At 45.9% G+C, this 27,974-nt stretch overlaps 2 protein-coding genes across 5 annotated transcripts in view; both read left to right on the top strand.

Annotated features, from left to right (window-relative positions):
- The window catches only part of LOC119396674 (GRIP and coiled-coil domain-containing protein 2), a 114,038-nt gene that overhangs the window by 69,197 nt on the left and 16,867 nt on the right, over positions 1-27,974 (top strand). For 3 of the 4 annotated variants that reach the window (XM_037663976.2, XM_037663999.2, XM_037663984.2), the window contains 3 exons: positions 697-944; positions 12,667-12,763; positions 21,056-21,235. In XM_037663976.2, coding sequence (XP_037519904.1) covers positions 697-944; positions 12,667-12,763; positions 21,056-21,235 — 525 coding nt within the window. Of the gene's footprint in view, positions 1-696; positions 945-12,666; positions 12,764-18,963; positions 19,535-21,055; positions 21,236-27,974 lie in introns of those variants that run through there. The other variant, XM_037664006.2, reaches the window with a different exon arrangement.
- Positions 13,121-16,714, top strand: LOC125758655 (uncharacterized). Its single transcript, XM_049416084.1, has 2 exons — positions 13,121-14,712; positions 15,139-16,714. The coding sequence occupies exons 1-2, from the start codon at positions 13,291-13,293 to the stop codon at positions 16,525-16,527; spliced, it is 2,811 nt and encodes a 936-aa protein (XP_049272041.1). The 5' UTR covers positions 13,121-13,290; the 3' UTR covers positions 16,528-16,714.

A 27,974-nucleotide genomic window follows, 5' to 3' on the forward strand; every position in this document is an offset into this window, starting at 1 on the left:
ACGCAGCATCGAAAACAAAGAGTGAACGACAGGGATACCATGGAATACGGAATACTATTCAGAAAAAAGCACTATTCGGACGCTATTCAGCGACCATTTCGAAATGCATCAGGGCCTCCGCATGTGCAGCGCAAAGTGTAACACAGGGCAAGCATTCTTTTTTTTTAGTGGGTCATCTGGTGTCAGGTTAACAAAGTGAAGTTCAGAGACTTCTGCAGCAACCAAAGAAAGAGTGGTGCTGCCAGTGCCAAAGCCTTAAGCATGCCTTAAATATGTATATTTTTTTGGCGCAGCTAGTGCAGTGGCACCCACAAGCAGCAGGATGAGGTTTGGAGAGAGGAGGGAAGAAGGACACGCTCGCAGCGGCAGGATCGCCATCTCGAGGGTTGCACATAGATCGATAGAAATGCTCAAAATGCCTTTGGTTCCCTAAGAAATGCTTTGCATTTAAAAGAAAGTCAGAAATTTTGTCAATCATCGAGTTAAGACCCAATAGTCACATTACAGTGCAGTGCCCAGTCCATGCTTACCATGTGTGGTTGGAGTACAAAATCCAAACAATAGGTGGCATAGCCTGTTCTCTTTGTGTTTTGTGTTGTATCTTTCGGGCAGTCACTTGCTGGCTGCTAGACGAGTTGAGTCATAAAGAAATGGCTGAGGGATTTGCATTGGGACACTATGACTGCAACATTGCAGGTGCGAGCGCACTCTGTACTCAAGCAGCGCCGGAAAAATGCAGCCGGTACTGACAACACTGAGACTACCGATGCACATTCCCAAGGTGTCATTGATCAGATGAAGCGGCAGATTGAGCACCTGGCGGAGCAGCTGCAACGTTCGCAAGCTGAAACCAAGACTGCTCGGGATGATTACGACCTGGTGGCACAGCAGCATCAGTCTGTTCTATTGGAGCTTGAGAAGCAACAGAAAGAATGGAGAAACAGGTCAGCTTTAGCCTCCCATCTTTTCTTTTTTTTGCCACCTTGCCTATACATAAGAATGGAAACTTCAGCTAGTTGGTATGTGTTCATTTTTGGTTAATGCAGTGCACACAGGACAAGGGCAAAGAATAAGAAGCACAGGACAGGCACTGACTCGCAACTAAACTTATTAAGAAAAACAAATGCATATATAGGTGATGTACAGCCGGCCAAATCTTTTAACTATCGTGCGTGAGCGCCAACATTTTTGTGCGTCAGTGCCGTACGACGGAGCCAAGTTGCAAACAGGGCGAGAGTAAGCGCCCCTCTTACAAGAAAAAAAAAAAACGGTTGCATCACCAGATAACGAATGAACGATCCACATTTGTCAGCTTATCTCATGCACGCGGGTGTGTGATGTCTGCGGATTTCATTTTCTCGGTCGATCTCGCAATATAAGATACGAGCAAGACGCGCTGCCTGTTTGTCTGAAGTGAGTTAATGCAGTGTGACGTTCTCACGAAGGAACAACCAAGCAGACGATGGGCCCAGCTGAGTGCGCTTCATGGGCATGCGCTTACTCTCACCCTGTTTGCAACTTGGCTCCGTCATACGGCGCTGACGCACAAAAAAGTCGGCACTCGCACGCGATAGTTAAAAATTTGGCCGGCTGTACATCATAACTGAGAAGCCCGAAGCAAATAAATAGAGATAAACTCTGGTGTCATATTTTGCAAGTACTAATTAAGTATACATAAGTTCGGCGTCACTGAGAAAAATTGACGGCAGGCTGACACACTTATCGCCTTTCCTTCAAATGTGGAAGGCCTCAATGACTTCTCTTCCTATCTGTTTATGGTGTAACAGTATCATGGTGTTGCTGAAGAAGGGTGCGCAGCTGCATTCCTGACAGTGGGCGCCGAGATTGAACGGGTTTGTCTCTTACAAACGGTCATGTTTCCTAAGATGAACGTTAACGCATCTTCCACTCTGGCCTTTGTAAGCTTTTTCACATGATAATGATATCTGATGAACAATGGGTCCTTGCAATCAGTATAGTGGAAAGTTATCAGGGACACTTTCATTGCCTTTGCTTTGCTTATCAATGCTTTTCTACACTTTTGTGCACATGGATGCAAGCTTATGTGGAGACAAAAAATCCACGCATATCCACGAAGTGAATGATGATGAGTTGGCGAAGCACTGGGGATCGTTCGGTAAACGTGAATCTCCCGTTTGTCGTTTTTGCCATTTTTCCACCGCTTCCCGCGCCCTCGCCTCTGGAGTAGTAGCTTGTCATCGGCGTTCCCGTTGAGCCGCCGCATGCCGTGCCTTACGTTCGTTTTCATCCATGGCAGAAAGAGAATGTGTCATTTGGAACGCGCTTACATACGCATTTGCACCGCAGCATCCTCTTGCGTATTTTCACTCCAGCGTGCATTGTGCTGTCATGTGCTTGATTGATGGGCACTTAATGTTGGTATTTCTATGGTGCTCTGACCTTTTTATTTTGTGGCAGAAAGAGAATGTGTGGTATGGAACGCACCTCCACGAAGTGAATGATGACGAGTGGGCAAAGCTAGGTCCTAAGGTCCATAATGTCTACGTTGTAGTCGCTGACTAGTACAGGGATGCAACAGCTGCGCCAATTGCACCAATTTGATACAATTCCTTATTTTTGCGCCAAGCTGAGCCAAAACCATGAAATTTGTTAAAATTGCGCCACGCTGCGCCAAAATGCCCGACCAGCTTAAAATTTTTTCAGTTTCACAAATTTGACCGATAACTGGAGGCCGCGTTGCTCATCTGCAGTGTGGGCATCGTCATCCACTACAGACGCGCAGACCCTAACCCCCCCGCAAAAGAAAAGAAAAAAGTCAGTTTCACCGCAATGACAAAGCAATGAATACGGTAGCAACAAACTGCAACGTCACGGTTGTACGAAGTGAGGCTGGCAGCAAACTCTTTTGTATCCGATCTCGCGTAACTCTACAAAACGTTGGTGTAAGAGAATACGGCCGCTCCAGGGAAAGATGCTCTTTCTGCACAATGTCCTCGCAATGAGAGCGCAGTGCGTAGCAGGATATACGAGCCGCCCGCTGACTGCTGCCGAGATAGCGCTAGATAGCGCGCACGCCAGCAGTCGCGACCGCGCCCTTAGGATCAAAGTTCAAAGTTGCTGCTCGAGGGACAGCCCCCCCTCCCCCTGCCCCCTCTCGCGTCTTTTCATGCTCGTTCAAGATGGGCGGGGCATTTCCTCTATGCTTCGATGGCAGGCTTCCCGAGCGGAGTGGTGTTATCGCGTGCGCCCTCCGAGCGACGCAGATGTGCTGGCTCGTTTGATATCTGCTTCGGCCACGTTCGTTGCCCGCACTCGTGCGCTTTTACCCGCGGTAGAACATACTATGCACAGGGATATGTTATCAATTTGGACTTTATAGGGAGATGACGGCAAGAACTCGTCGAGAGTGTCCATGTGGTTGCTATCGCAATAGAAAAGGACAGTTGTACTCAACTTTCCTTATGCTTGTTTTATTGCGTGCAGAACGCTTTTTAAGCAACTTTTGCCACAGTATACTGGTGTTCTGCGGAAAAGCATACTGAGATTTAGAAGGGGCTATTAGTGCTAGCTGTCAGGGACACAGCACATTTTGTTCCTTAATTACTCATTCGTGTACGCGCCGTGTAATTACGAGTACTAGTATGATCGCTGACGTCCAAAAAATTATGGGCAATCATTTGGAGCTGTTGTGTATGGCGTTTCTGCGGCCTTGAGAAACAATAGACAAAAGCATATGCCAGTTTTTTTTTTCGCTACCCCCATTTGCTCCTGCTTTACGAATCTCCCAAATTTCCAGGTTGCCAGGTTCGCAGGTCCACATTAGCATTTCCAGTGCCTGTCGAATTATTTGACAGGTCCTGCAAATGCTAATGTGGACTTAGTCATTGTTCGCGCTGACTTAGTCATTGTTCGCACTGTGGGGTGGCTCAATATACTGCTTTTATTGAAATATCAGTGTTCACGTGCACTGTGCACGAATTAGCTGATGTTGAATGGTTTTTACATATTTTTGTTTTCTTTTCTAAAAGTAAGCCTTCTTTGTTATACTGCTCCAAATTTGGGATTTCGGGCTAAAAAATTCAGGTTTTTTTCGTAACCTGCTCCAAATTTGGATTTTTGTGCTCCAAAAGCAAGATTTTGCTGCTCCAAAAATTGCTCCAAATCCTATTTCGGCTGTTGCACCCCTGCTAGTATAAATGGTTTGTGCTTGTAGGAGTTTTATATTGTTCTGTCACAATTATGATTGATGTTAGTGTACTGTTCAACTTTTTTTGTCTCACATGTTACCCGAGCGTTGCCCCATATAATGTAAACTGAGTGACATAAAGAGTCGATGACAAAGCTTGGTCCTAAGGTCCATAATGTGTACGTTGAAGTCGCCAACGCATAACATCGATTCCCATGGTACGCGGGATCTGCCAAATTTTTTGATTCACATACACACATATGTTTCGACTACTATAACAACGATTTTCTAACCACCATGACAGTGGACAGTGAGCGTCGACGAGAAAGTTAGGTCCTAAGGCCCATAATGTCTACGTTGAAATCGCCGACTAGTATAAAGGGTTTGTGCTTCTGGGTGTTTTATATTGTTCTGTCACAATTATGATTAATATTAGTCTATTGTTAAACCTTTATTATGGGATTTTACACGGTGCTGTGCTGTGAGCACGGTCAACACCATACACCGGACAAGCCTAGACCCTAAGGTGCTTTACCCCTAAAAAAAAATGCCAGGCCTGCGCTGAAACCGCAGCACAGTCACAGCGAAAGCTGAAAGAGCGGCGTTTCTAGAGGCCGTTAAGCTCTCTTGGGGCTACAATACAAGTACACTACAAAGGTACCCACTACGCCATAATTCACAATTTTTGTGAAGTTGGGAAGCACCTACTAAGCCATTATTCGTCATTCTGCGGAGAAGCGAGGCGCCAGCTACACGTCTGTAAGGCATTATGTGCACTTTGTTGACCGACGACTGATGACGATGAAGAATTATGGCTCAGCCCTTTGTAATGGGTCGGAATCTTTAAACGGCCCACCAGTTATGTAATTTGCATTGGGTGACGCCCGGATACTATTTCCCTCTCCCGTCATGCTGTATAACATACGTTGACGTGGGAGAGAGACGGGGGGGGGGGGGGGGGAGAACTTTACTGAGACCCCGAAGAAATGGATCATGCGCTTATGGGCTTCCTTGGCAACCAATACAAGTGCACTTGCGAGGAACCCACTACGCTATAAATCATTGTAATTTTTTAGAAGTAGGGCAGCAGGCACTGTGCCATTTTTCGTCATTCTACGGAGAGCGTTGGTACCTGCTAAACGCATGTAAGGCATTATGCGCACTTTGTTGATGCTGTGCCTGATGACGATGAAGAATTATGGCAGAGCTCTTCGTAATGGGTTGGAAGCATTCAACAACCTACTCGTTGCGCAATTCGCGTTGTGTGACGCCTGGTTACAGAATTCGCGTTGTGCGACGCTTGGTGCTTATTTTACTCTTCTACCACGCTATATTGCATATGCTAATGTGGTTCCTTCCCGACATGAAGCCTGTATAGGACCTTTTTGCAAAGCAGTTTCAAGCACCAGCATGGCTCAGAGGTTGAATACTGGGCTCCCACGCAGAGGGCCCAGGTTCGAACCTCGTTCCATCCTGGAATTTTTTTCTTATTTCGTTTTTTTTTCTTATTTCGAGCGATACTGGTTACGGACACCGGCGGCGGCGGCGGCGACGGCGGACAACTACGGCGCCAAAAACGGCCGGTGAAATGATCTCATAACAGCTTTCGCTGTAAAACTACGTCAACACAGTATCATTTGGCAACGTTTTTCAAACCATGTGCCACTCGGTGAGTATACGGTATGATCATGCACTTTTTGCTCTAGCGGTCCGTTCATCATTCCCAGCCTGTATTCCATTTGTCCTCAAACGTTTGCGCATCTTTTTTGTTTGAAGACAAATGGAATACAGGCTGGGGATGATGAACGAATCACCAGAGCAAAAAAGGACACGGTCATACCGTATACTCACCGAGTGGCACACGGTTTGAAATTGTCAGGAATGCGGCTGCACACTCTTCTTTAGCGACACCATGACACTGTCACACCATAAACAGCAGACTGCAAGAGAAGTCATTGAGGCCTTCCTTTTTCGAAGGAAAGGCGATAAGTGTGTCAGCCTGCCGTCAGTTTTGCTCAGTGATGCAGAATTTATGTACTTAAGTAGTACTTTCAAAATATGATACCAAAGTTTATCTGTATTTCCTTACTTCAGGCTTTTCAGTTATGATGTGCATCACCTATATAACACATTTGTTTTAGGGGTGAAGCACCTTAGTGTCGAAGCTTGTCCGTTGTTCGTAGGCCGTGCTCACAGCACAGCACCGTGTAAAATTGAAACATCAGGTTTAACAACAGACTAATATCAATCATAATTGTGACAGAGCAATATAAAACACCTACAAGCACAAACCCTTAAACTAGTCGGTGACTTCAACATACACACTATGGACCTTAGGACCTAGTTTTGCCAACGACTCTCACTGTCGGCTGTCACGGTATATAGAAAACCGTTGCTATCGCCGAAACATGTGTGTATGTGAATAAAAAAAAAGGTTTACAGTAGACGAACATCAATCATAATTGTGACAGTACAATATACGAGGGCGGTCCGATAAGTACTTAGCCTTCAAAAGAATAACGAAAATTTTGGAATGGTGTCGATTTATTACTCAACATAGGCCCCTTTCTACTCTATGCACTTGACCCAGCGATCCTCCAACTTCTTGATCCAGTCAGAAAAATACGTTTTCTTCTGAGCTGCAAAGTAGGCTTCTGTGGCGGTGATAACTTGTTCATTTGACTCAAATATTTGTCCGGCAAGTGACTTTTTTAAGTTGGGAAACAAGAATAAATCACTCGGGACCAAGTCTGGAGAATACGCTGCCCCACCCAGCGTATTCTCCAGACTTGGTCCCGAGTGATTTATTCTTGTTTCCCAACTTCGTAGCCCAGTTTGACCAACTTGTCCGTGGCGACGGCGCAGGTGTGAGCTGGCACGTTGTCATGGTGGAAGAGCACCGTTTTCTTCACCAAATGTGGCCGTTTTTTTCACAATTCGGTGTCGAATCGGCCCAGTAATTCGGTGCAGTGGGGTCCTGTCACCATTTTGCCCTTCTCAAGGTAGTTGACGAAGATCACACCTTGAGAATGCCAGAAAATGGTGGCCATCGCCTTTCCGGCCGATGCGACAGTCTTCGCTTTCTTCGGAGCAGCTTCTCGGTATGCATTCCACTGTTTCGACTATTCTTTGTTTTCTGGTGTGTACCAGTGGATCCATGTTTCGTCGACGGTCACAAAACGACGCAGGAACACCTTCGGATTACGCTTAAACAGCTTCAAACACTGCTCTGAAGTGGTCTCACGAACGCGCTTGTTGCCGGAGTGAGCAAACGCGGCACCCATCGCGCCGACAGCTTTCTCATGCCCAAAATTTCATGCAGGACATGACCCACGCGGTCTTTTGAGATGCCTACTGTCTCAGCTATCTCGCGCACCTTCAGTCGGCGGTCTGTCAATACGAGGTAGTGGACTTTTGCCACGTTATCGGCCGTGGTAGCCGTTTGCGGGGCCCTGGGCGAGGCTAATCAAAAACCGACGAGCGACCACGTTTAAACTCGTTCAACCAATTTTTGACAGTTGCCATCGAAGGAGAACACTCACCGTAGACGGCATCCAGTCGCTCTTTGATTTCGCTGCGCGATTTCCCTTCCAAAAACAAGAATCGAATCACTGACCGATATTGCTCTTTTTCCATTTTTAACAGACACACGGAAATCACCTGCTTCCTCAAGCTGCCAAAACAAAACCGCGAGCCCGATTCGACTGGACCTTCGCATGTGTCCCTCTAAGAGAGCGTACTCAACGTCAGTATATGCCCTTTGCGATAGCGTCGCGCTCTCGCGGTGAGGCTAAGTACTTATCGGACCGCCCTCATAAAACACCTACAAGCACAAACTCTTTATACTAGTTGGCGACTTCAACGTAGACATTATGGACCTTAGGACCTAGCTTTGTCGTCGGCTCTTTATGTCACTTTATGTCACTCAATTTACATTATATGGGGTAACGCTCGGGTAATGTACAGTTACTCACCCATACGATATCCAGAGCTTCGCCCACTCGTCATGATTCATTTCGTAGAGATGTGTGGATTTTTTCCTAATAAAATTTAGTTGCGAGTCAGCGCCTGTCCGGTGCTGCTTATTCTTCGTCCTCGTCCAGTGTGTGCTGCAATGCCTATACATTCCCGACATGCCCAAGGCAGGGCTGAGCAAAGATGCTTTGCAATTGTATCATGATACACATAGAAGATACTGTGATAAGCATTTGAGATACTTTTACGAGATGCTAACAGAATGAAAATGTTAGTGTTGATACTGCCATCTGCACTGCGAGATACATCAATATGTTGGTTGACTCTCCATTATTGGGGGTGAGAAGTTACGGAGTTTCCCTCTGTTGGACGTGCCTATCTTACATGCTATGTAGGATATAACGCTGGCATGCTCCTCATAGGTTTAGCTGTCGGCGCTCTATGAAAACAACATTTAGAAGCCCTCCTGGACATTTTTGTAATTAGTACTTTCAAAATGAGGGGAGTTTTTACAGTAGAAATAATAATCTTGGACAGAAAGAAAGCACAGTTGTTTACAGAATAGGTACAGGGAGTGCACATTGTGCGCGGTTAATGCGATAAAGTATTCCCAAATCGGCTTCTTGCATGAAAGGCAGTCATTTGCATAAGGTGAACTATTTAACATATGTTCTTAAGTGGGCTGTCCCTATAACTACATTGGCAAATCAGAATGAAGCTTCAATTCAGCGATCGCGCAGCCACAGCATATGAGCATTTAACTGTATACACAAGCAACCTTTGTTGCATGGACGTTATCGAAGCATTTAGAAAATAACTACTTTAAATCTTCGGGGAAAACACACCTATGGAGACTTGTGCGCACCATTGGGAAGATCCTTTTTTTTCCCTTATAAGTTCTTGGACATTTCATTATCGTTACAGTGTCGTCCACTTATAATGATATTGACAAAACTGGAAAATTTGAATGTTGTAACCGATTACCGTTAAATCTGGACTGGCAAAAAAGAAATCTTTTCCCCGTGCATGTAGGCCTAGTTACTGCCATTGATAAGGGAATCAGGTCGAACAGTGCAAGAAATGGTAAATAATATTCAACACTTTTATAAAGGCTACATAAATATGCATAAAATTATTTAAAAGTGCTGAAAAAGGTCAGAAATTAGCGAGAAAGTGGGAATTCTTGAAGACATCTCCAACCTTGAGACCCTGCCAGAAATCCCGATGAATTTGCTGCTTTACCTCAAGACATATTGCTGTGCGCTTAGCCGGTGCCATCTTTCATGAACGCACACACAAATGGGTAATAATAATAATAATAATAATAATAATAATAATAATAATAATAATAATAATAATAATAATAATTATAATAATAATAATATTTGGGGTTTAACGTCCCAAAACCACGATATGATTATGAGAGACACTGTAGTGGAGGGCTCCGGAAATTCTGACCACCTGGGGTTCTTTAACGTGCACCTAAATCTAAGCACACAAATGAGTAGAAACTGTAGTGAGAAACCATAGCCAGGTGTTGCGAGGTTGCGACCGAACAAACTCTTCCCTTCCTCCCTCCAGCACTTGCGATGATGACAGCATGACGTTGCTGCACGCAATTCCTCCTCACAGATTTCTTCACAGCAGCCTGTTTGCAGCACTTTTAATGAGTTTTCACGTCATTCTCTTCAAAGGACTTTATTTTTATCAAGCTTTTCTGAGACAAATTTATGTAGTAAGCATCTTCCGGGAGGCCACAATTTTATAGCTGTGTCCGATAGATAACAGATGATTGTATAGTCATGTATGGTTAGTGTTTTGGGGGGCAATGGAAAAATGGAAAAATCTGAAGAATTTTATGATTATAGCGATATATTGTTGTACATGGTATCGTTATAAATGGACTACACTGTATTTCTCAAATGACGTCGCACTGTATGTTTATCGGTCTTCTTAGCTAGCGATTTTCAGCTTAGAATAAGAGAGCTGAGCTAGTTGGTGAGTATTCATTCTAAAAAGACAGGGCATGCAAACACGGACACAAGAAAGAAGCCAGGACACCACAAACGCCGACTAACAACTGAATAGATGCACAACGGCAGCCACTACTTTCAACAGCGAGCAGCCACTACTTTCAACTATGGACTTAAGGGTGCGGTCGTGATCGCTGGCGCGCGCACTATCTCGAAAGCCATCACAGCGGGTGACTCGTATACCCTTCTACGTGCTGCGCTGTCAACGCGAAGTTACTATGCGGAGAGCATCTCCCTGGAGTGGCCGTATTCTCTTACACCAGCGTTTTGTAGTTACGCGAGGTCGGATACAAAACAGTTAGCTGCCAGCCTCACTTCGTTAAACACTACAATTTGTTGCTATAGCATTCATTGCTTCGCCCTTGCGGTGAAACTGACTTTTTTTCATAATCCAGTACATTTATTGGTTGGGGCTAATACAAACATGAGCATATATTGTGCCTTCTTTTCTAATGCAATTCCTACTGCTCCCTTTCCATTCCAGGAACTTTCCAGTATCTATAGCATCAAAATCTTCATAGACCAAAGCTTAAAATCGCAGGCTTCATTTCGTGACTGCTGTTAGAAGGAGAAGCAGTCTATGAGGCAAAACATGTATTGTGCAATGCGAAGGTGAACAAATATAATGGAAACGTTCATTGGACTATATTCTCCAAATGACAGCAGTAGACAAATGTAGAAAAATGTAGAAAAATGTACCAAGGTTAGGAAAGGGGCTACCAGCTGTCACGGGACACAGCACATTTTGTTCCTTAATTACCAATGTGTGCATGCACCATCTAATGAATACCAATAGTCATTATATGGTGCATGCACTTATTTGCTGGCAGTCATTTGGAGCTCTATGTGACGTTGCTGCGGCCCTAAGAAACAATAAACATTACAACACAAGTTGGTGTGCTGCCCTGGGTTATATTTATGAGGATTTCTGATAATTCAAACAAAATCCTGAGTTTGAGTTACCGAGAGTCTACTGTATGTTTTTAATTTGCAGTCTTGAGTATGGTGGTTTTTACTTTTGTTTACTTTTATGTTTATTCATATTCTATTTTGATTAATCGTCAGCTCTCTTCTTTTTATTTTGCGATTTCCCATTTAGTGAGCGCTCCAAACGAGGCCTGTAAAATATTTCGAAATACTTCAAAAGTGTGTGCAAGAAGTAAACTTTCTGATGCTTGAAAATCAGTTCTGCGGAATCCTGCAAGGTGGCGGAAGGGTTAAGAAAGGGAAAATAGACAACCATCCATTTGTAGCACGAAGCCACAAGGAAATCCATACGGATTTCTCAGAAATGAAGCCTCTTAGTTGCCGAAAAAAATTTTCCTTGTGGCTTCGTGTTACAAATGGGCGGAATTCTGCCACCGTGTGGGATTCCGCAGAACTGATTTTCAATATGTGTCCAGTTGCTTCGAGTTGTCGATGAATTCGCCCTCGCGCTGCCAATTGCTAGCTTCCTGGTTAGCTCACTTGGTAGAGCGATTGCCCCGGAAAGGCGTTGGTCCCGGGTTCAAACCCCGGACCAGGACGAATTTTTCGGAAACTAAGAGGCTTTATTTCTGAGAAATCCGTATGGATTTCCTTGTGGCTTTGTGCTACAAATGGGTGGTTGTCTATTTTCCCTTTTTTCTGATGCTTGTTGAGATAATCGCCCATAAACTAAGTTTTTTAGCAGGGTGAAGTGTTTGCCAGCAGTGTTTCACCCTTTCAGGCCCAAATTATTTCTGTCCAATGTAAGCTGCTGGTTTTCACAATTTGAGATGCGCACTATCATGGTAGTCCAAAAATTGAAAAAAAAAAAAAAATCTGTGCTCACACTTCTCAGTCGAGTAATTAGTGACCAGATTAATTTATCAATTAATTATTTAATATTTCAATGGGATAGCATAATACCCAATAGACAAAATTCAAATTTTTGACACAGAACGAAAAGAAATGCCCTGCCTCCACACTGTGAAAGAAGCTACCTCAGCTAATTTTGGGAACAGCGTGACTGCTTTTGTGATTTCTTCGTTCACACGTGACGTGACTTTCTTGTATGTACTGGGTTGACAGAATATGTAGAGCAGATGCTAAATATGAGTTCTAGCAGATGGACAGCCCATTTTTTTTCACCAGATGGTCGCTGACTGACCTACAAAATTGATGGTTCCAATTGGAATCACTGGGCCTGAAATGGTTAAAGTGGCCCTGCAACACAGCACTACTCTGCAGTCAAGTGCAGTGGTGAAGGTGCATGCCTTTAAGCCTGAGAATCGATAAATGGGTTGGATGTAATGCACCGTGAATGTGTTTAAAGGAAGATTATCTCATTGATAGACAAGCAGCAATGCATGGCTTAGATGCAAATTGGTTTGTATGCTTGAATAAACAGTCTGTGATTACAGCTACTATTTCTTTCCTGGTTTATACTTTCCTTTCCAGGTGTGCTGCTCTGTGTGGTTATTACGTTAACATTGGTAAAAGTAAAAAATGCCTACTATTTCTGTGCAGGCTCGATGAGGTTGTCAAACAGAATTCTGTAGACATGGGCAATGAGCTAGAAAAACAGCTGAACCTCCAGTACGAAAAGCTGACTACGAAGTACCAGGTACTGTATTTATTAAACAACTTATAACTTGATTTCTTTCGGACATTATTTCTCCTTATGCAGCAGCCCTGTGGCACTGAATGTTGGGGACCTAACTATTATTTTAGGATGCAAGTATATATATGTTTTAAATGCTGAGGAGTAACGACACTGAAGACTTGACATTTAGGAGGAATTTATGAAGGAAGCAGAATTTTTATTTTGGAACACTTTGGAGCACATAATTTGGCATTATGGAGCAGTTTGAAAGAGCAAGTTGCATTCCAATGTTTCGAAGGTGAAGGAAACTGTGACGTAATGCAGTCATGCACACGCGCGCTCGGTTGGCGGCAACGCCCCCTGTGATAGGATGTACATATAAGAGCGCGTTTTCGTTCAATAAACGTTCCTTTGACGCACTCGACCCCGTGCAAGCCACATGGTGTCAGAAGTGGCCGGACTGCAGCCGATGTACGCAGCCGGCGAACGAACAGCGGACGGGTAGCAAGCCAACAAGGGAGGCTCGAAGGTCCCAACCAGCTACAAGCATGCCGAACGGGGAACAGCGCCAGCAGGCCAGCGGTCCAGTCACCACGCTATTGCCACCGCCGAAAGCCCTGGACATCACAGGAGACGTATGGCAAAGCTGGAAGACATGGCGGCAGGAGTTCGAGCTCTTCGCAACGGCAACATACCTGAACCAGCAACCGAAAGAGGTACAGGCAGCCACCTTTCTCATGATTATTGGAGAGGACGCGCGCAAGACGTATAGCACTTTTGATTTTGCAACTGACGAGGAGAAGTCGGACGTAGAAGTACTGAAAGTGAAGTTTGAGGCATTCTACAAACCAGCTCTAAACTTAGCCTACCATGAGTTCCGCTTTGGAAAGCGCGACCAAAAGGACGGTGAAAGTTTCAACGACTGGTTGACAGACCTACGAGTGCTAGCAAAAAGTTGCGAGTTTGGGCAGCTTGAAGAGCGTATGCTGAGAAGCCGTATTATTCTCGGAATTAGAGATAAAAAGCTTCAAGAAAAGCTAATCTCCGAAAATGCTTCGTTCACGAAGACCGTAGAAATGTGTCGCTCACGTGAACAAGGCAAAGAACAATGTGAGGAAATACAGGCGCGCCCGAAAAGCGATTACGCAGCCGAGATGAACGCGCTATCTGAAGCGAAAGGTCGGCGTTGTACAAAGTGCGCAAAGGTTCATCAGACCGACCGTGTGTGCCCAGCAAAAGGACGCACATGCAGGAAATGCGGGGGAAGGAATCACTTTGCGTTAGCCTGCAAGAAGATGCAAAAAAGATTCCATTCGAAAGAGCAAGCAGTAGCATCTGTCGAAGCGCAAGAAGGCGATTTCTGGTTAGAAACGCTATCGCATGCCCGTGGAAAAGACGACCGCTGGACGGCTACCGTTCAGATAGAAGGAAAGCCTATTTTTTGCAAGCTAGACACAGGCGCAACCTGCTCGGTTATAGCACGTAGCCAGCTGCAGAAAATAACAAACAAGCAGCCACTGGATTGCAACGTTGTTTTGAACACATTCTTTGGCTTCCAGAAAAAAGCAACTAAGCAAGTTCGTCTTGAAGTGGCAACGAGAGAAAGAAAGGTTCTGACAGAGTTCTTCGTCGTGGATGACGACATCGCCGTGACCTTGAGCGGTACAGTTGCCGAAGAGCTTGGCTTGCTCCAACGAGTCTGCTCAATCGAGCAAACGGAGCTTTACGGCGCTGCCAAGCCTTACGAAGACGTGTTTGAAGGTCTAGGTCAACTCGAGGGCATCGTCTACCATCTAAAGCTCAAGCCCGGTTCCCAAGGAGTAGTGAAACCAGCACGGCGGATTCCAATAGCATTGCAAAGAAAGGTGAAAGCTGAGCTTGACCGCATGGAGACGGCTGGAGTCATCGTGAAAGTGACGGAGCCGACAGAGTGGGCCAGCAACATGGTCGTTGTTACGAAAGGAGAGAAGGTACGCATTTGTCTTGACCCTTCCGACCTGAACAAAGCTCTTCTTCGCGAGCACTATCCAATGCCAACATTGGAGGACATAGCACCTTCGATCAGTGGGGCGCAGTACTTTACAACTTTGGACGCAGCCTCCGGTTTCTGGCAAATCAAGCTAGATAAAGAAAGCTCCAAGATTTGCACTATGTGCACTCCATACGGCCGTTATAGGTTTTTACGCATGCCGTTTGGAATCTCGTCGGCGCCGGAAATATTTCAGCGTGCCATGCACAGAGTGCTAGAAGGCCTCGAAGGCGTAGCAGTTGTCATGGACGACATTCTAGTTTGGGGCAGAACAAGAGAGCAGCATGATGTCAACCTTGAAAACGTCCTACGACGCTGCCGAGAGTACAAACTGAAATTGAGCAGAAAGAAATGCCGTTTTTTGCAGGAGTCCGTCCGGTATCTGGGACATGTTTTGACGCGTGACGGACTGAGCCTGGATCCACAGCGGCTAGAAGACATCTTGCAAGTCCAGACGCCATGCAACCAGAAAGAGCTGCAGACGTTCCTGGGCATGGTAAATTTTGTCTCTCGCTTTATTCCGAACATGTCAGACCTAACAGCACCGCTTCGAGAACTCTTAAAGAAGAATGTCTCGTGGCTTTGGGAGGACCGCCAAGACGCAAGCTTCAAGGCTCTGAAGAAAGCGCTTGCGACAGCCCCTGTACTAAGCTACTACGAGAAGGGCAAACCAATTAGGCTATCGGTAGATGCCAGTCAGAACGGAATTGGCGCAGTAATCATACAGGACGGGCATCCGCTAGCGTACTCGTCGCGCTCCTTGACGGAAACACAGCAAAGGTATGCGCAGATCGAAAAGGAGATGCTGGCAATTGTTCACGGATGTGAAAGATTTCGTGACTATCTTTTCGGGCAGCCCGAAGTTGTGGTAGAATCGGATCACAAGCCACTAGAAATGATATTTAAGAAGCCGTTATGCCAATGTCCTCTAAGGCTTCAGCGCATGCGCCTCAGCCTGCAGAGGTACCCGATAGTCGTCAAATACACACCCGGAAAACAACTATTTGTTGCTGACGCTTTATCGCGGTCCCCGAGCAAAGCACTATTGCAAGAACAGTGCCTGAATTATCAGTTGAACACCATTGCTTACCTGCAGGTTTCAGACAGGCGGCTGAGCCAAGTTCTACATGAGACCGACCAGGACCCGGTGATGGTGAAACTTCGACACTACGCAAGCACACAGTGGCCGGAGAGCAAAGCTGACGTCAGCAGCGAGCTACGTTGCTACTGGAGCTTCCGCGACGAGCTGCATACGCAAGATGGCCTCGTGTTCAGAAGCAACCGCCTCATCATTCCTGCCAAGATGCGCAGCGAAATTCTTGCTTGCCTTCATGCGGCGCATGGGGGAGCAGAAAAAATGAAGGCACGTGCTCGAACTGTACTTTTTTGGCCTTCTATAAACAGCGACCTAGAAGAAGTTGCTCGACGCTGTGAGACCTGCCAGAAGCACAAGCCACGAAATCTGCGCATGCCATTGATCAACCATGAAATTCCAAGCCTACCCTGGGAATTTGTGGGAGCCGACATATGCTATCACAATGGCACCGATTACTTGGTGGTTGTTGACTTTTATTCTTTCTTTTTTGAAATCAGGCCTGTGAAGACGACAGCCGACAAGGTGATTGCTGCTTTAGCAGACATACCGTATTTACTCGATTCTACCGCGCCCTCGATTGTAACGCGCACCCGTTTTCCGCGACCAAAAAAAAAAAAAAAAAGTAATACATCGATTGTAACGCGCACCCGTTTTTCGTGAGAGAAAAGAACAAAAAAAGTCCGTAGGAGTCAAACTTCGCACATTCAGTAGAACAAGTATTTGGGTTTTAAAGAACTGAAGTTTCAAAAAAGTAAAACACGGAGTCAAAAAGCGGGCCTTGCCGCTAAAACTGTCACCACTACGGCGGCGATACGAGTCGCGTAATGGATCAGTCCTCGTCGCTGTCGGACAACTCGTTGTCGCTGTCAACACTCTTCGAATTCGGGAAACCGGCGCTGCTTTGGTCCACTGAAACCTTTTCGTGAAGCTTTGCTGTAAAAAATCTTCTGCTTCTGTTTGCGCCAGTCTCGCACGCACGATTCGGGAACTCCGAACTATATAGACGTCAGACTCTGCCCAGGCGGCGCTGCGAAAAACACCGCCACCAGCGCCCTCATCGCAGCCCTGGCACTAACTGGGTAGTGCAAAGAGAGCCGTCCGCAAGCGAATGTGCATAGGCCGCAATACATCCCTCCTCTTTCGTTGGTGTCGAGGCGCCGTTTCCTGAAAATCAAGGACCTGGAAAGCTTTTTCCGCCAATCCAAGCTTCAGAAACAAAGGAAACTGATCAAAGCGAACTGCGAGTACAATGCAAAATAAGTTTTAGTTATTCCCGCGCGCTGAAACTCGCAAGTACGAGCGAGCATCACACGACATCGAATTCGAGGCAAGCCCTCCGACATCCGTTCTCTAGCGCCTAAATGCGTTAAAATCGGGTATATACGTAATGCCACAACGATAAAGTACATACACGATCAATTTACTTAGCTATGCATTTTACGATCAGTGGTACGGAGCGTTGATCAGGGACGAATGGGCCCGGCGATTTTCGCCTTTGCAGTTGCATTCTCCGTTAATTCATCTCTCGCTTCCTGTGCATTGTACTGTTTTATTACGCATCCTCAAGTGGTCTCTTGATGGTCGTCTTCCGTTTGTGTGTACTGCAAATGGGGATACGTGCGTCCACTATCGCGGGGTACAACCAAAGGCAAAACCGTGGCCTCCGAGATAGCTACGGCAACCGCGGAGGACACGGGCGAAACAAACCTGAAGGTGGTCACGACCAACATTCAGCTATTTACTTGTATGGCGCACGTGTTAGATAGTTAGAACCAGAACTCTGAGCCTTCAAAACGTACGTCCCCGATGATGTGTTGTGACGACCAATTCGTTGCGGTGTGCGTATCACGCGTCTTCAGACTGCCTCTAGCTGCTCACTTCGTGTTACACGACATGCACCGCGGTCAGAGCCTCCGCTGAGCTTCATAGTCAAGGTTACCACGGTTCTCCATCAGGGCTACGCAAAACAACAGGAGAGAAACATTATCACACTTTCTCATGCGACCGGCTGTGGAGAACACGGGTACTTCGCTTACCGAACACGCTCGCAACATCCCATATCCAGCGCTCTCGCCTTTCTTCTTCGTACGACAACTATGGAAATCGGTAAAACTGAACGTTGTTGTTCAGTCTTTTACGTCCGTGGCAATTCACAACGCAACAGTGCGTCTTTTGCGGCGTTTCTTCGTAGTGTGCGGAGGGGTCTCGTCTGCTGCTGTTTTCGCCGTCGTTCTGGCGAGTGATCCAGCAAGCACTTCACGACGGTACGGTGGCGCGTCCGACTAGCGGAGAGCAATTCACAGCTTTCGTTCTGTGTGTTAAATGCGCAAACACACGCGATATTAAGCTCAATCGTTGTTTCGCATTCGCTAGTTGCACCTGGTCCCATAGCAGACTATGCGAGGGAGCCGGTCTATGCACTACTCAATACTTCTCCGACAGGTGGCGCCACACGTCTTGGAAACTCCAGAGTCTGACGTCTATCCGAACGACCGCGATGCGGCCCGATTTCCGTCCGTCTCTCTGCACGTGTAATAACTATTCTTTTAAATGCGGCATTGTGGTACACTCGTCGAGTATTTGGAGTCGGCACTTCCATGCCGTCGATGCGAACGCAGACCGGGATGACAATCTCCTCAGCACACGTACGAACTGAAAAAATGGCAGAAATGGGCAAGACGCGTAGGAGGCGGCCATTTTGAAATGTCGATGGCAATACGATAACCGAATTTTTTTTTTTTTCGGTACTCGATTCTAACGCGCATGCGATTTTTGGACTCCTTTTTCCGGAAAAAAGGTGCGCGTTAGATTCGAGTAAATACGGTATTCGCCACTCATGGCTTCCCGCAGCGCCTATGCACAGACAATGGACCGCCATTCAGCAGCCAGAGCTTTCGTGAATTTGTCGGTAAGATTGGCTTGCACCATGTTCGTTCCAGTCCGTATCACCCTCGATCAAACGGAATGGCTGAACGTGCTGTGCAAGAAGCCAAAAAATTGCTGAAGAGGTATCGGTACGGCACAGTGGATTTTTGTGCTGCATTGCTTGAGTGGAGAAACACGCCTCGCGATTCCTATTTGAAATCTCCAATGCAGAGACTCATGGGCCGACAGGCGAGGACGCTGCTACCAGTCACAGAAACCCACCTGCGACCGCAGACCATACCCCCTGAGGAGGTTCAACGGCGGCTCCACGACATCAGAAGGAGACAACGTTCCTTCTACAACAGAGGTACTAGGCCGCTACCAGGAATTCCCGATGGCTCCCGCGTCACAGTGTACAACGTTCCATCAAAGACCCGGTCCCCTGCTACGGTTGTCAAGCCTGCCAACACTCCGAGAGCCTACATTGTCGAGACCGAAGATGGGCTCCAGTTGCAGCGCACCAGAGAACATCTCCGTCTGGCCCCCGCTCCACTGGTGCCCCCCACACAAGAACATCAAGCCGACGTGGGCCCCACAGAGCCACAACTGCGCAGAAGCGAACGTAACCGCCGGTCACCTCGAAGATACCCAATGCCGGAACATTAGCTTTTTTTGTTTAATAAAAAGGGAGATGTGACGTAATGCAGTCATGCACACGCGCGCTCGGTTGGCGGCAACGCCCCCTGTGATAGGATGTACATATAAGAGCGCGTTTTCGTTCAATAAACGTTCCTTTGACGCACTCGACCCCGTGCAAGCCACAGAAACACTTCTCAGCAAATTTTGCTACATGAACAGAGGATAACAGCTCAACAAAGATTATTACACTTATTATGATTTTACCTGTTGCTTTTTTATATGTCCATTATTTTGTTATAACCATTATTGCCCTTTACTGCAATGTCTGCCAATAAGGTGTAAAAACTTCAAACGGTCAAAGAAGACTTGTTGCTGCCCACAGTAATCAAGTGCTGTCTTCTGTTCACACCAATAATGGTGGTATTTGTAGTCGAAGGATTCTGTAGTCACTGTTTGGCAGCCATCTCTGAATTTGTTTGATTTCCTGTGGTCCTGTAAAGGATGTTTTAAGGGGCTACATGTGTTCAGTATTATCTGGGAAGATTCTGTACAACAATTTCCACCTCTTGTAAAGTCATAGTGTTCCTACTTTTCTCTCATATTTCTTTCATTTGTGCTTCATTTTGCTGATTCAGTAGTGAAGTGGCCAGTAACGTACCACTAAAGTCTTGCATAGTATCGTGTTGGGAGGGAATTGCGCTACAGTAAACTGGGACTTAACAAAGCTAGAGGACGGACGAACGGAATGGACACGACACGAACTTTGCTGGCATAGTATCGTATAATCTCTAATAAGGGCCATACCCGAGTGTGGGCTGCACCCCTCTTTTTTAGACCAAATAATTGATATAAAAAATGATTCGTGTACTAGCTGCACTAGTCTTTTCAAAACGCCCACCAAATGCAGCCGCACCGTCATGTTTGTGCTGCAACCCGCAATCTCCAGGACAAAGCATTTTTCAAGCACCTGCAGTGCCATAACTTCTTAATCTAGTGCCGCTACAACTGTTGAAAATATTGGCTCCCACACCTGGCAAGTGAACACTTGTGGCAATATTTTCGCGAGATTGTCGCCGGATGTGTCGGCATCACCGAGCGATAATGTTTCTGGCCTGCGTTATTAGCACAGTTGGCACAGTGCGAGACTGCTGTGGCCCTTGTCTAACTTTCAAAGGCAATTCAATCAGGATCAGACTGTGGGAAGCACCTATGATGATGATGAGCCCACGCCAGTGCAACAGAGCTCTATGTGCGACAGCTATGGGCAACAGACTTGGATCTCAAAGACCTTACTGTTGCTAACCAAGTTCTAAAACATGCCATAGGTACCACCTTCTAAGTTGAAATACCAATCTTGGAGGCTATGCTTCTGCTCACGGGAACCTGAAAAACATCATAGTTGTTGTGCGTCAGGTTCTAAGTGCGATCATTATGCAGGATAAAAAAAAAATCATATTTTGACAACATTAAGGGGTGTGATCAATATGTGATGAAACAGCAATCTTTTTAAATGAAAAAAAAAAAAAAAACATGTAATGGCCACACCCAAAAAAGTGCCATCCAAACTTGACAAAAACAAAGTGTGGCCCTTACACGAGTTTATACATTATAATCATTCACTATTTCCTTCCAATCTGCATTGGCGCAGTAGCTGTGTCACACATTTGCCTTGCTTCTCTTCCAGAACAAATTGGCAGAACAGGAGGCTGAGCATGAACAAGTACTGCAGCAGCACTTGCAGACAATTGAAGCGCTGAAACGTGAGGTTGCAGAGATCCAGCTGAATCCACAGCGGCCAAGCTCACCGCAGGAGGAGCTTGCTGCAGTTGGTGACATCTCAACACTCGAGCGACAGGCCGCAGAGGTGTGCTGCTGTTGACTCCGCACAAGCTTAAAGGGGTCATGAACCACTTTTAAAAGTAATGATCTTAATGACCTCAGTATCGGAGTTCACTGCCTCCCGAATCGATTGGCGCAAAAATTTTTCGAATCCGTCAAGAATGAGCGGAGTTACGGGGGTTTGGCGCACGCTCTCAGCGATTTCTCTCTTTTCTCGTGCCGACGAGCGCACTGGAAGCTAGACAGGGAGGGATGGCACGGGGGTAAGAAGTTACGTCAGCACGCGTCATGAAACGCGATCGCTCTCCCGCTGTGATTCGCATGCGCGAGTGCGGCTACCGTGTAAATTTAGCAGACTGAGGAGCGCGGCGCGGGCAAGTGGCGGCACCCCGTGGCAAGAAGCGCATCTCATCCGGCTATTGGCCAATAAGCATGCTATATCTCTTGCGACGTAAACTGGCAGATCCGCGACGTCAACATGCAGACGCCCCGCCCACCAACGAGAGTGAGAACCGGCCTCTGTTTGAAGAGGGCGCCTGAGAAAACGGCAACTTCGCGCTCCGCTTGTGGCCTTTACGCGGCGCGCACGACTGTAATATTTTGCAGAGCAGTTCATAGCCGTGTCAGCTTTCCGCAGGATGTGTTTTTTCAACAAGCCCAAGGGGGGCTTCATGACCCCTTTAAATTTTTTAAACACGAAAGTGTTTTATGCCAGGGTCCACCACGGCTCCACCGACGCATTTCCTTCACGGATATGACGTTCAAAAATATAAAGACTAGCATATGCCAAAGAAAAAACTCGAAGAAAAAGTTCCGTCACCGGTAGTCGAACTTACGACCCTTCGATCCCCAGCGTGCAGCGTGAAACGACTCCGCCAAAGACGGCACGTTCTTCGACATACTAACGCCGTGCTAGTTATATACACCATTTGCCGGTGGCAGTACTCGGAGATCGGTGGTACATCAGCGTGTTTTCGTTATCACTAGCGAGATGGCGCGAAGGGTTCGAAGGGCGCACTTTAAAGGTCGTCGCCCCATGCGTTGAGATGAGCGTGCGCCTCTACAGGGCATGGTCGCTCGTGCGCGCGTGCTTATCTTGTACGTCTTGCGCTGTCACCGCAAGTTTGCGTTGAAGTTACAGAGAGCACAAAGGTCACTTCGCTCATGGCAGCAGCCTTGCAAAAGGAGCGCGCTGCTCACAAGCAAGTAAGTTACAACTGTGACAGTTCGCGCTCATTCTGTGTATACTTGTGCGTTCATTTCGTGCGTCCTCCTTTGTATTTGACCAGCGAGCTTTAAGTGTCGAGCTGTGACAGTTGTTAGTTCGCACTCATCCTGTGTATGTTCGTTCCGTGTGTCCTTTCTGCTTGAGCAGCGCGTTGCACGTTTCGAGCTGTGTGCCGTTCTTCGCGTGACATTACAACTTGTTGCTATTGGCCGCGAGATCGACCTATAGGTGACAGCACCGTCGCCGCTTTAGTGTGGAGAGGCCGTCGGCGGCGCATATACAAATACACACAGCGGCGCTTCGTTGTGAGTGGTTTGAGCCGATTCTCGGCAAATAAAATGCGTTGATTGCAGCTTACTGGTAATATATACGCTCTTCATTGTTGAATCGATGCACGAAGATCATCCAACGTTACTATTACTAGTGAGAGAAGCGCAATCTGCCGATGAAAGGGATGCTTGCACTGGAGATAGTCTGCGCTTATGCACTTTATGACGCTTTTGGTTGTTTTCTCTGTACGTGTTGGGCTTGTGGTCTGTGTTTTACGCACTGCTGTAGCACGACTGAACTACTTAGGTGTTTACTTGAGGTTTTGCGTGAAATTGTCCGACAGAAATGTAAGGCACGCCGTCGGGAATAATGTTGAACATCTGGGTTCTTCAAAGCGTACCTAAATCTAAGCACACGGGTGGTTCTGCGTAAATTTCGCCCCAAGTTAAAATTGCTCACGACAACTCCGTTTTATCACTGCCGTGTCGTTCAAGTGTCTGTTTTTTTTAGGGGACAGTTTGAGTACCAAAGCGTCAGACTTCACTTGATGGAAATATTTCGCTGTAGCGGGACCATGACCGTACAATAAAAGGACAGCTTAAGCACAAGTAAAACCCATCGCATAACCGATGAACTACAGTGCCCCAGTTATACACCTTACAACAACGCGAAAGTGCATGGCCTAGAGCCTCACTTTTGTTTACCAACGAGTCGCTAAAACGCTGCCTTCACACACTATTTAATGCTCCTAATGATTGGGACTATGCCAAGCGCACTTTAGGATTCGCTTGAACCAGAAAGCGGCACCAGCACTGAAATGATTCTGGCAAACGAAGGGTACGACACCAATACACATCCCTCTCGAAAGTCGCACTCACTGATCTTATTACAATGCGCATGCAGCCGGGCAAGCCCATTTGCTTCTGTACACCAAGTCAGGTATACGTACGAGCAGTTAAACTCAGGCTAACACAACAGAACAAACCGCCCTTTGAGAATTGCATGACGTACGCGCACATGCAAACACAATGTGGCTAGCAGACGACGCTGGGAGCAATCCACACTAGGCGCGCTTCAACCAGTAGCTGCCAGGCGGCGACTCCGCTCGATCTCGCGGCCAATAGCATTCATTCCTTTGCCCTCAGGGTGACACATTGCACAACAAACGCTCAACCACGTCTGTGAAGACACGTTTTACTTTCATGTTATACTGATTCCTATGACAGAGGGATCAGCCATGTTTTTTTCTTGCTTTTTACATCATTCTTGATCTCAAGTCATATTAGAAAAGGAGAAACATTGGACCATGTGAACACCTCTTTAGTGAAAGTAGACATTGCAAGTGTTAGCACAGCTGCCTTTGCCATGGTGTTTGCTGTTACTAAAGTAGAGAATAGCTAGCAAAATTGAATGGAATTTATATTTTCCTTCAACATTATTAAACGGAAAGCACTCACAATGGGCTGGCTATGTTGCAAGTCCACTTCTGTGTTGTGCAGGAAGTAACGTTAGTTTAGTCCATAGACTAAGCTATACTGATCAGTGCAGCATGTACGAGGTGGGTTCAGAAAGTATCAAACCATCTTTTTTTCCACATAAATCGATGAAGTACGGGAGGCTTCCTTTTGTTGAGATATCGAGGGGAAATGCATGCATCATTTTTTTTTTGCCGACTGCAGAAAGCGTCAGTTGACATTCGACCCCATGTATGAGAACATGTAGTGAGTGCTCTTTGGATTTCAGTACATTGTAAAATGATAGCACAACATAAACAGCGATACCATCAAATTCTGCCAAAAGCTTGGTGATGCCCCATCATGGAAACCATTCGCCAGATTTAACAGGCTTTCGAGCACCTCTTCCGTAAAGAAGTGGTACAGCTGCTTCAAAGGGGGCCACACATCAGTGGATTTGAGCATCTGCATTCATGCAGACGCTCAAAAATCAGAAATGAGAATGTTGTTGAGTGGGCGCGGAATTTTTGAGGTGGACCATCGCATCACAGTCTGAGAACTGGCAAACGAGATATGGTAGGCATTAGACTAGTACATTCACTTTTGACCAAGGATTTGGGCATAAGGAGAGTGTCTGGAAAATTTGTACCAAAACTGCTAGCAGTGGAGCAGAAGAGCAAAGAAAAATTGAGCCATTCCACTCTGTTAAGACGGATGACCAGCGAAGCTGTTTAGGACACGATACAACAGAGGTAACACAGAATTTTGAACCATAATCGATCACACGCCCTGCAACTAAATCTGAAATGTCTGTCTAGAAAGTCCCTTCTGAATTTAGCATATCCTCCATAAAGGGACGCACAACTGATCTTTCTGGACCCAGTTTTTTACATTGCAACAGAAAGCTCCCCTTGGTAGTGGCTATACCTGCAACGGTTGATTCCAAAAGCATGTGGATATTTTGTAAGCAGAATTTTTCTATATGAGAAGGCTCCACAAAAGTTTAGCCATTTTCGAATATAAAAAGCAAGTAGAATAAGCTTTTGCTGTTGTACAGACCTTTATATAACCCCCCCCCCCCCTTGCCCCCTAAGTACGCACCTACTTTGTAGATGGCTGGCCCCCGGCGTCATTTTTCTGCCGATAGACGAACCAAGCCAAGTAATTGAAAACAAAACTGCGCTTTTGCCCGTCGTCGGTAGCCCATTATGGCACACTTCAAGCCAGGCATCATGGACTGACTCGGAACACTCGACTGATTACAAGGTCGATGGTCGAAAATAACTTGATCTAATGACGATTGAAACAGATTACGTGGTTACTTCCGTACGAACATGTCTTCACGCTTCAAACGGTTGTCATCTCGTGACAGCACTTTCCTGCCTCATGAGCCAGGTGGGCCTGGTACTTGTCCAACTCATCGGCAGGTGTCGCTAGTCCCTCAGCCAACGCACCTAATCTAAAAACGTTGCCTAATACCTTGCATGCTGCAGCTCAAGAGCATTGGATCATTACGTCAAGCGAAGGCATTGCCACTTTTCTGCTCACTGCAAAATAAGGCTTATCTTCAAATTTTATGTTAGGAAAGATTGTAGTTGAAAAAAGAATACTTCATTTTAATTTTAATAAAAACACCGTCAACCACGTAATCACTAGAAGGTCATGTGACAGACCAGAACTTTTTCAAATCTGGTTAGGCACGTGAGAGCAGCTGCATGGTTCAGGTGTGCATCGGAAGATCGAAGCAGCCTAACAATGAACTTCAGTTTGTGCTTCAATACAAATTAGTGGCATCTTCCAAACCTTAAATGTTTTTGCCATGTGGGCCACCAAAGGTCATTTTTTGGGACTTTCAGTGAAGAAAAAGTGTAAATGGCACATCTATTAAAAAGAAACTGGGGCTCGTTTCACTCAATGTGCTAGACAATTTTTTAGGGATGGGCGAATAGTAAATTTGAGGTTTGAAGCGAATCCGAAGCGAATAGGGATTTGGTAGAATAATTTCGAATCGAATAGTTCGATTAGTACTCACCACATATTATTAAGAAAAATTGAGCATTTTCTTCATGACCCTTGCACAATATTTTTAAGAATTGGAACTAGGTATGAGTGAATGTTACTTTTTTGGTTTGAAATAAAGTGGAAGAAACCTTGAATGGGGCAGTCTTGGGCAGTAACTAGTTACTAGTAATGCGTTACCGGTAACTAGTTACTTTTTTCAGTAACTTGTAACTGTAACTAGTTACTTTTAAGTTAGAAGAACTTGTAACTGTAACACTGTTACTTTTTTCGCAGTAACTGTAACGGAAAATACCGTTACAGTTACTTCGGTCTTTATGAAAAATTATCCAACAGCAACACTTTTTCGAACTTTCTTCTTTACCATATATCCTCTCCACCCCTCACTTTCCAGAATAGGGCTCCCCTCGCAGTTTAGGAGAGAAGGTGACTAAGCGTATTATCTTCCCTGCAGAAGACCGAGGTTGGAGGTCTGTCATTAACGCAACATGTAAATCAATCGTGGTTCAACTGAACAGCCTGCTAAGTTCGCGTCTGTTTTTTTTTTTTCAGCATATATATCATTTTCGTCACTTGAGCATCTAGCTATGTTCTTGGTGTACAGGTGGAGGAGCATTAGGATGCCATGTTTATAGTCTCCCTCGTCTGAGGCTCCGAGCTAATCGGGTTTGACAGGTGGCTAGAAAACAGCAGAACGTGAAACAGCTAAGGCCAGAAATTCCGTGAACTAGCGAAGCGATATTTTAAAACTTCTTTGTAACTGGTTGTAAAATGTTTACTCCGACTTAATGCAACAATTAATAACAAAATGACAGATGTTTCACCCCCAATGCAGGTGGCATCCTAAAAAAGAAAAAAAAAATGAGCCGAGGTCAACCAGTCAAACTAGTCACACATGTCCTTGTAAATGTCCAGTGGGGGGCCGTGGCTGTTTTTGCAAGCCGCGGCGAATGAACCACGATTCCAGGAGTTGCTTTTCCCCCACCTTTGTTCACAAACCGGCGTCGTCGCATTGTTTAGGTCAAAGCTATGACCTGTCATCCAGCAGTGCTCAACAAGCTCGGTCTTAGAACGCGTTGCATGGGTTGCTTTAGCGACATTCCGCTTGAGTTCTTTAGGCCTCGGTGATCATTTCCTGCCCGTTTCGCTGATCCCCGCATCGCACTTTTAGATATCGCCATGATCATCCGCAGGTGTGCAGTCTTAGGATTTCGTGAACACACATTGTCATGTTCCAAGGTATAATAACGGGACTTAAAAACGGTTTGTATGCCCAGCGGACCGGAAGCTCTCCGAACAGAGTCTGACACACCTTAAACATATAGAGCAGACACAATGGACGTCGTAACCACTCGTGATGCACTCCCCGCTGCTCTTCGCATGCGCTTCTGGGTATAGTTAATAAACGTCTTAGGATATACTGCCGTCGTTCCAGTACATCAACCACGTTTTCCACTTCAAGTAAGAGGCGTTCAAAGTGATTGCTGGTGTTGGGCCCCCTCTTATGTTTCCTTCGTCTAGGGTTTTACGACGTGCAACCCTTATTAAATAAATTCTATAATTTGATTTGTGATCTATTATTTTATACAGTAACTGAAAAGTAACGACGTTAGTTTTGCACAGTAACTGTAACTGTAACAAGTTACTTTCGGAAACTCTGTAACTGTAACAGAGTTACTTTTTTGGCTTAGGTAACTGTAACTGTAACACTGTTACTTTTTACTGGTAACGTGCCCATGACTGCGGGGGGAGGCATCAAAATTTGAATAGCAGTAGGGTGCGATTTATAAGTG

This window comes from Rhipicephalus sanguineus, chromosome 1 (genome assembly GCF_013339695.2).
Source record: "Rhipicephalus sanguineus isolate Rsan-2018 chromosome 1, BIME_Rsan_1.4, whole genome shotgun sequence".
Taxonomy (NCBI): domain Eukaryota; kingdom Metazoa; phylum Arthropoda; class Arachnida; order Ixodida; family Ixodidae; genus Rhipicephalus; species Rhipicephalus sanguineus.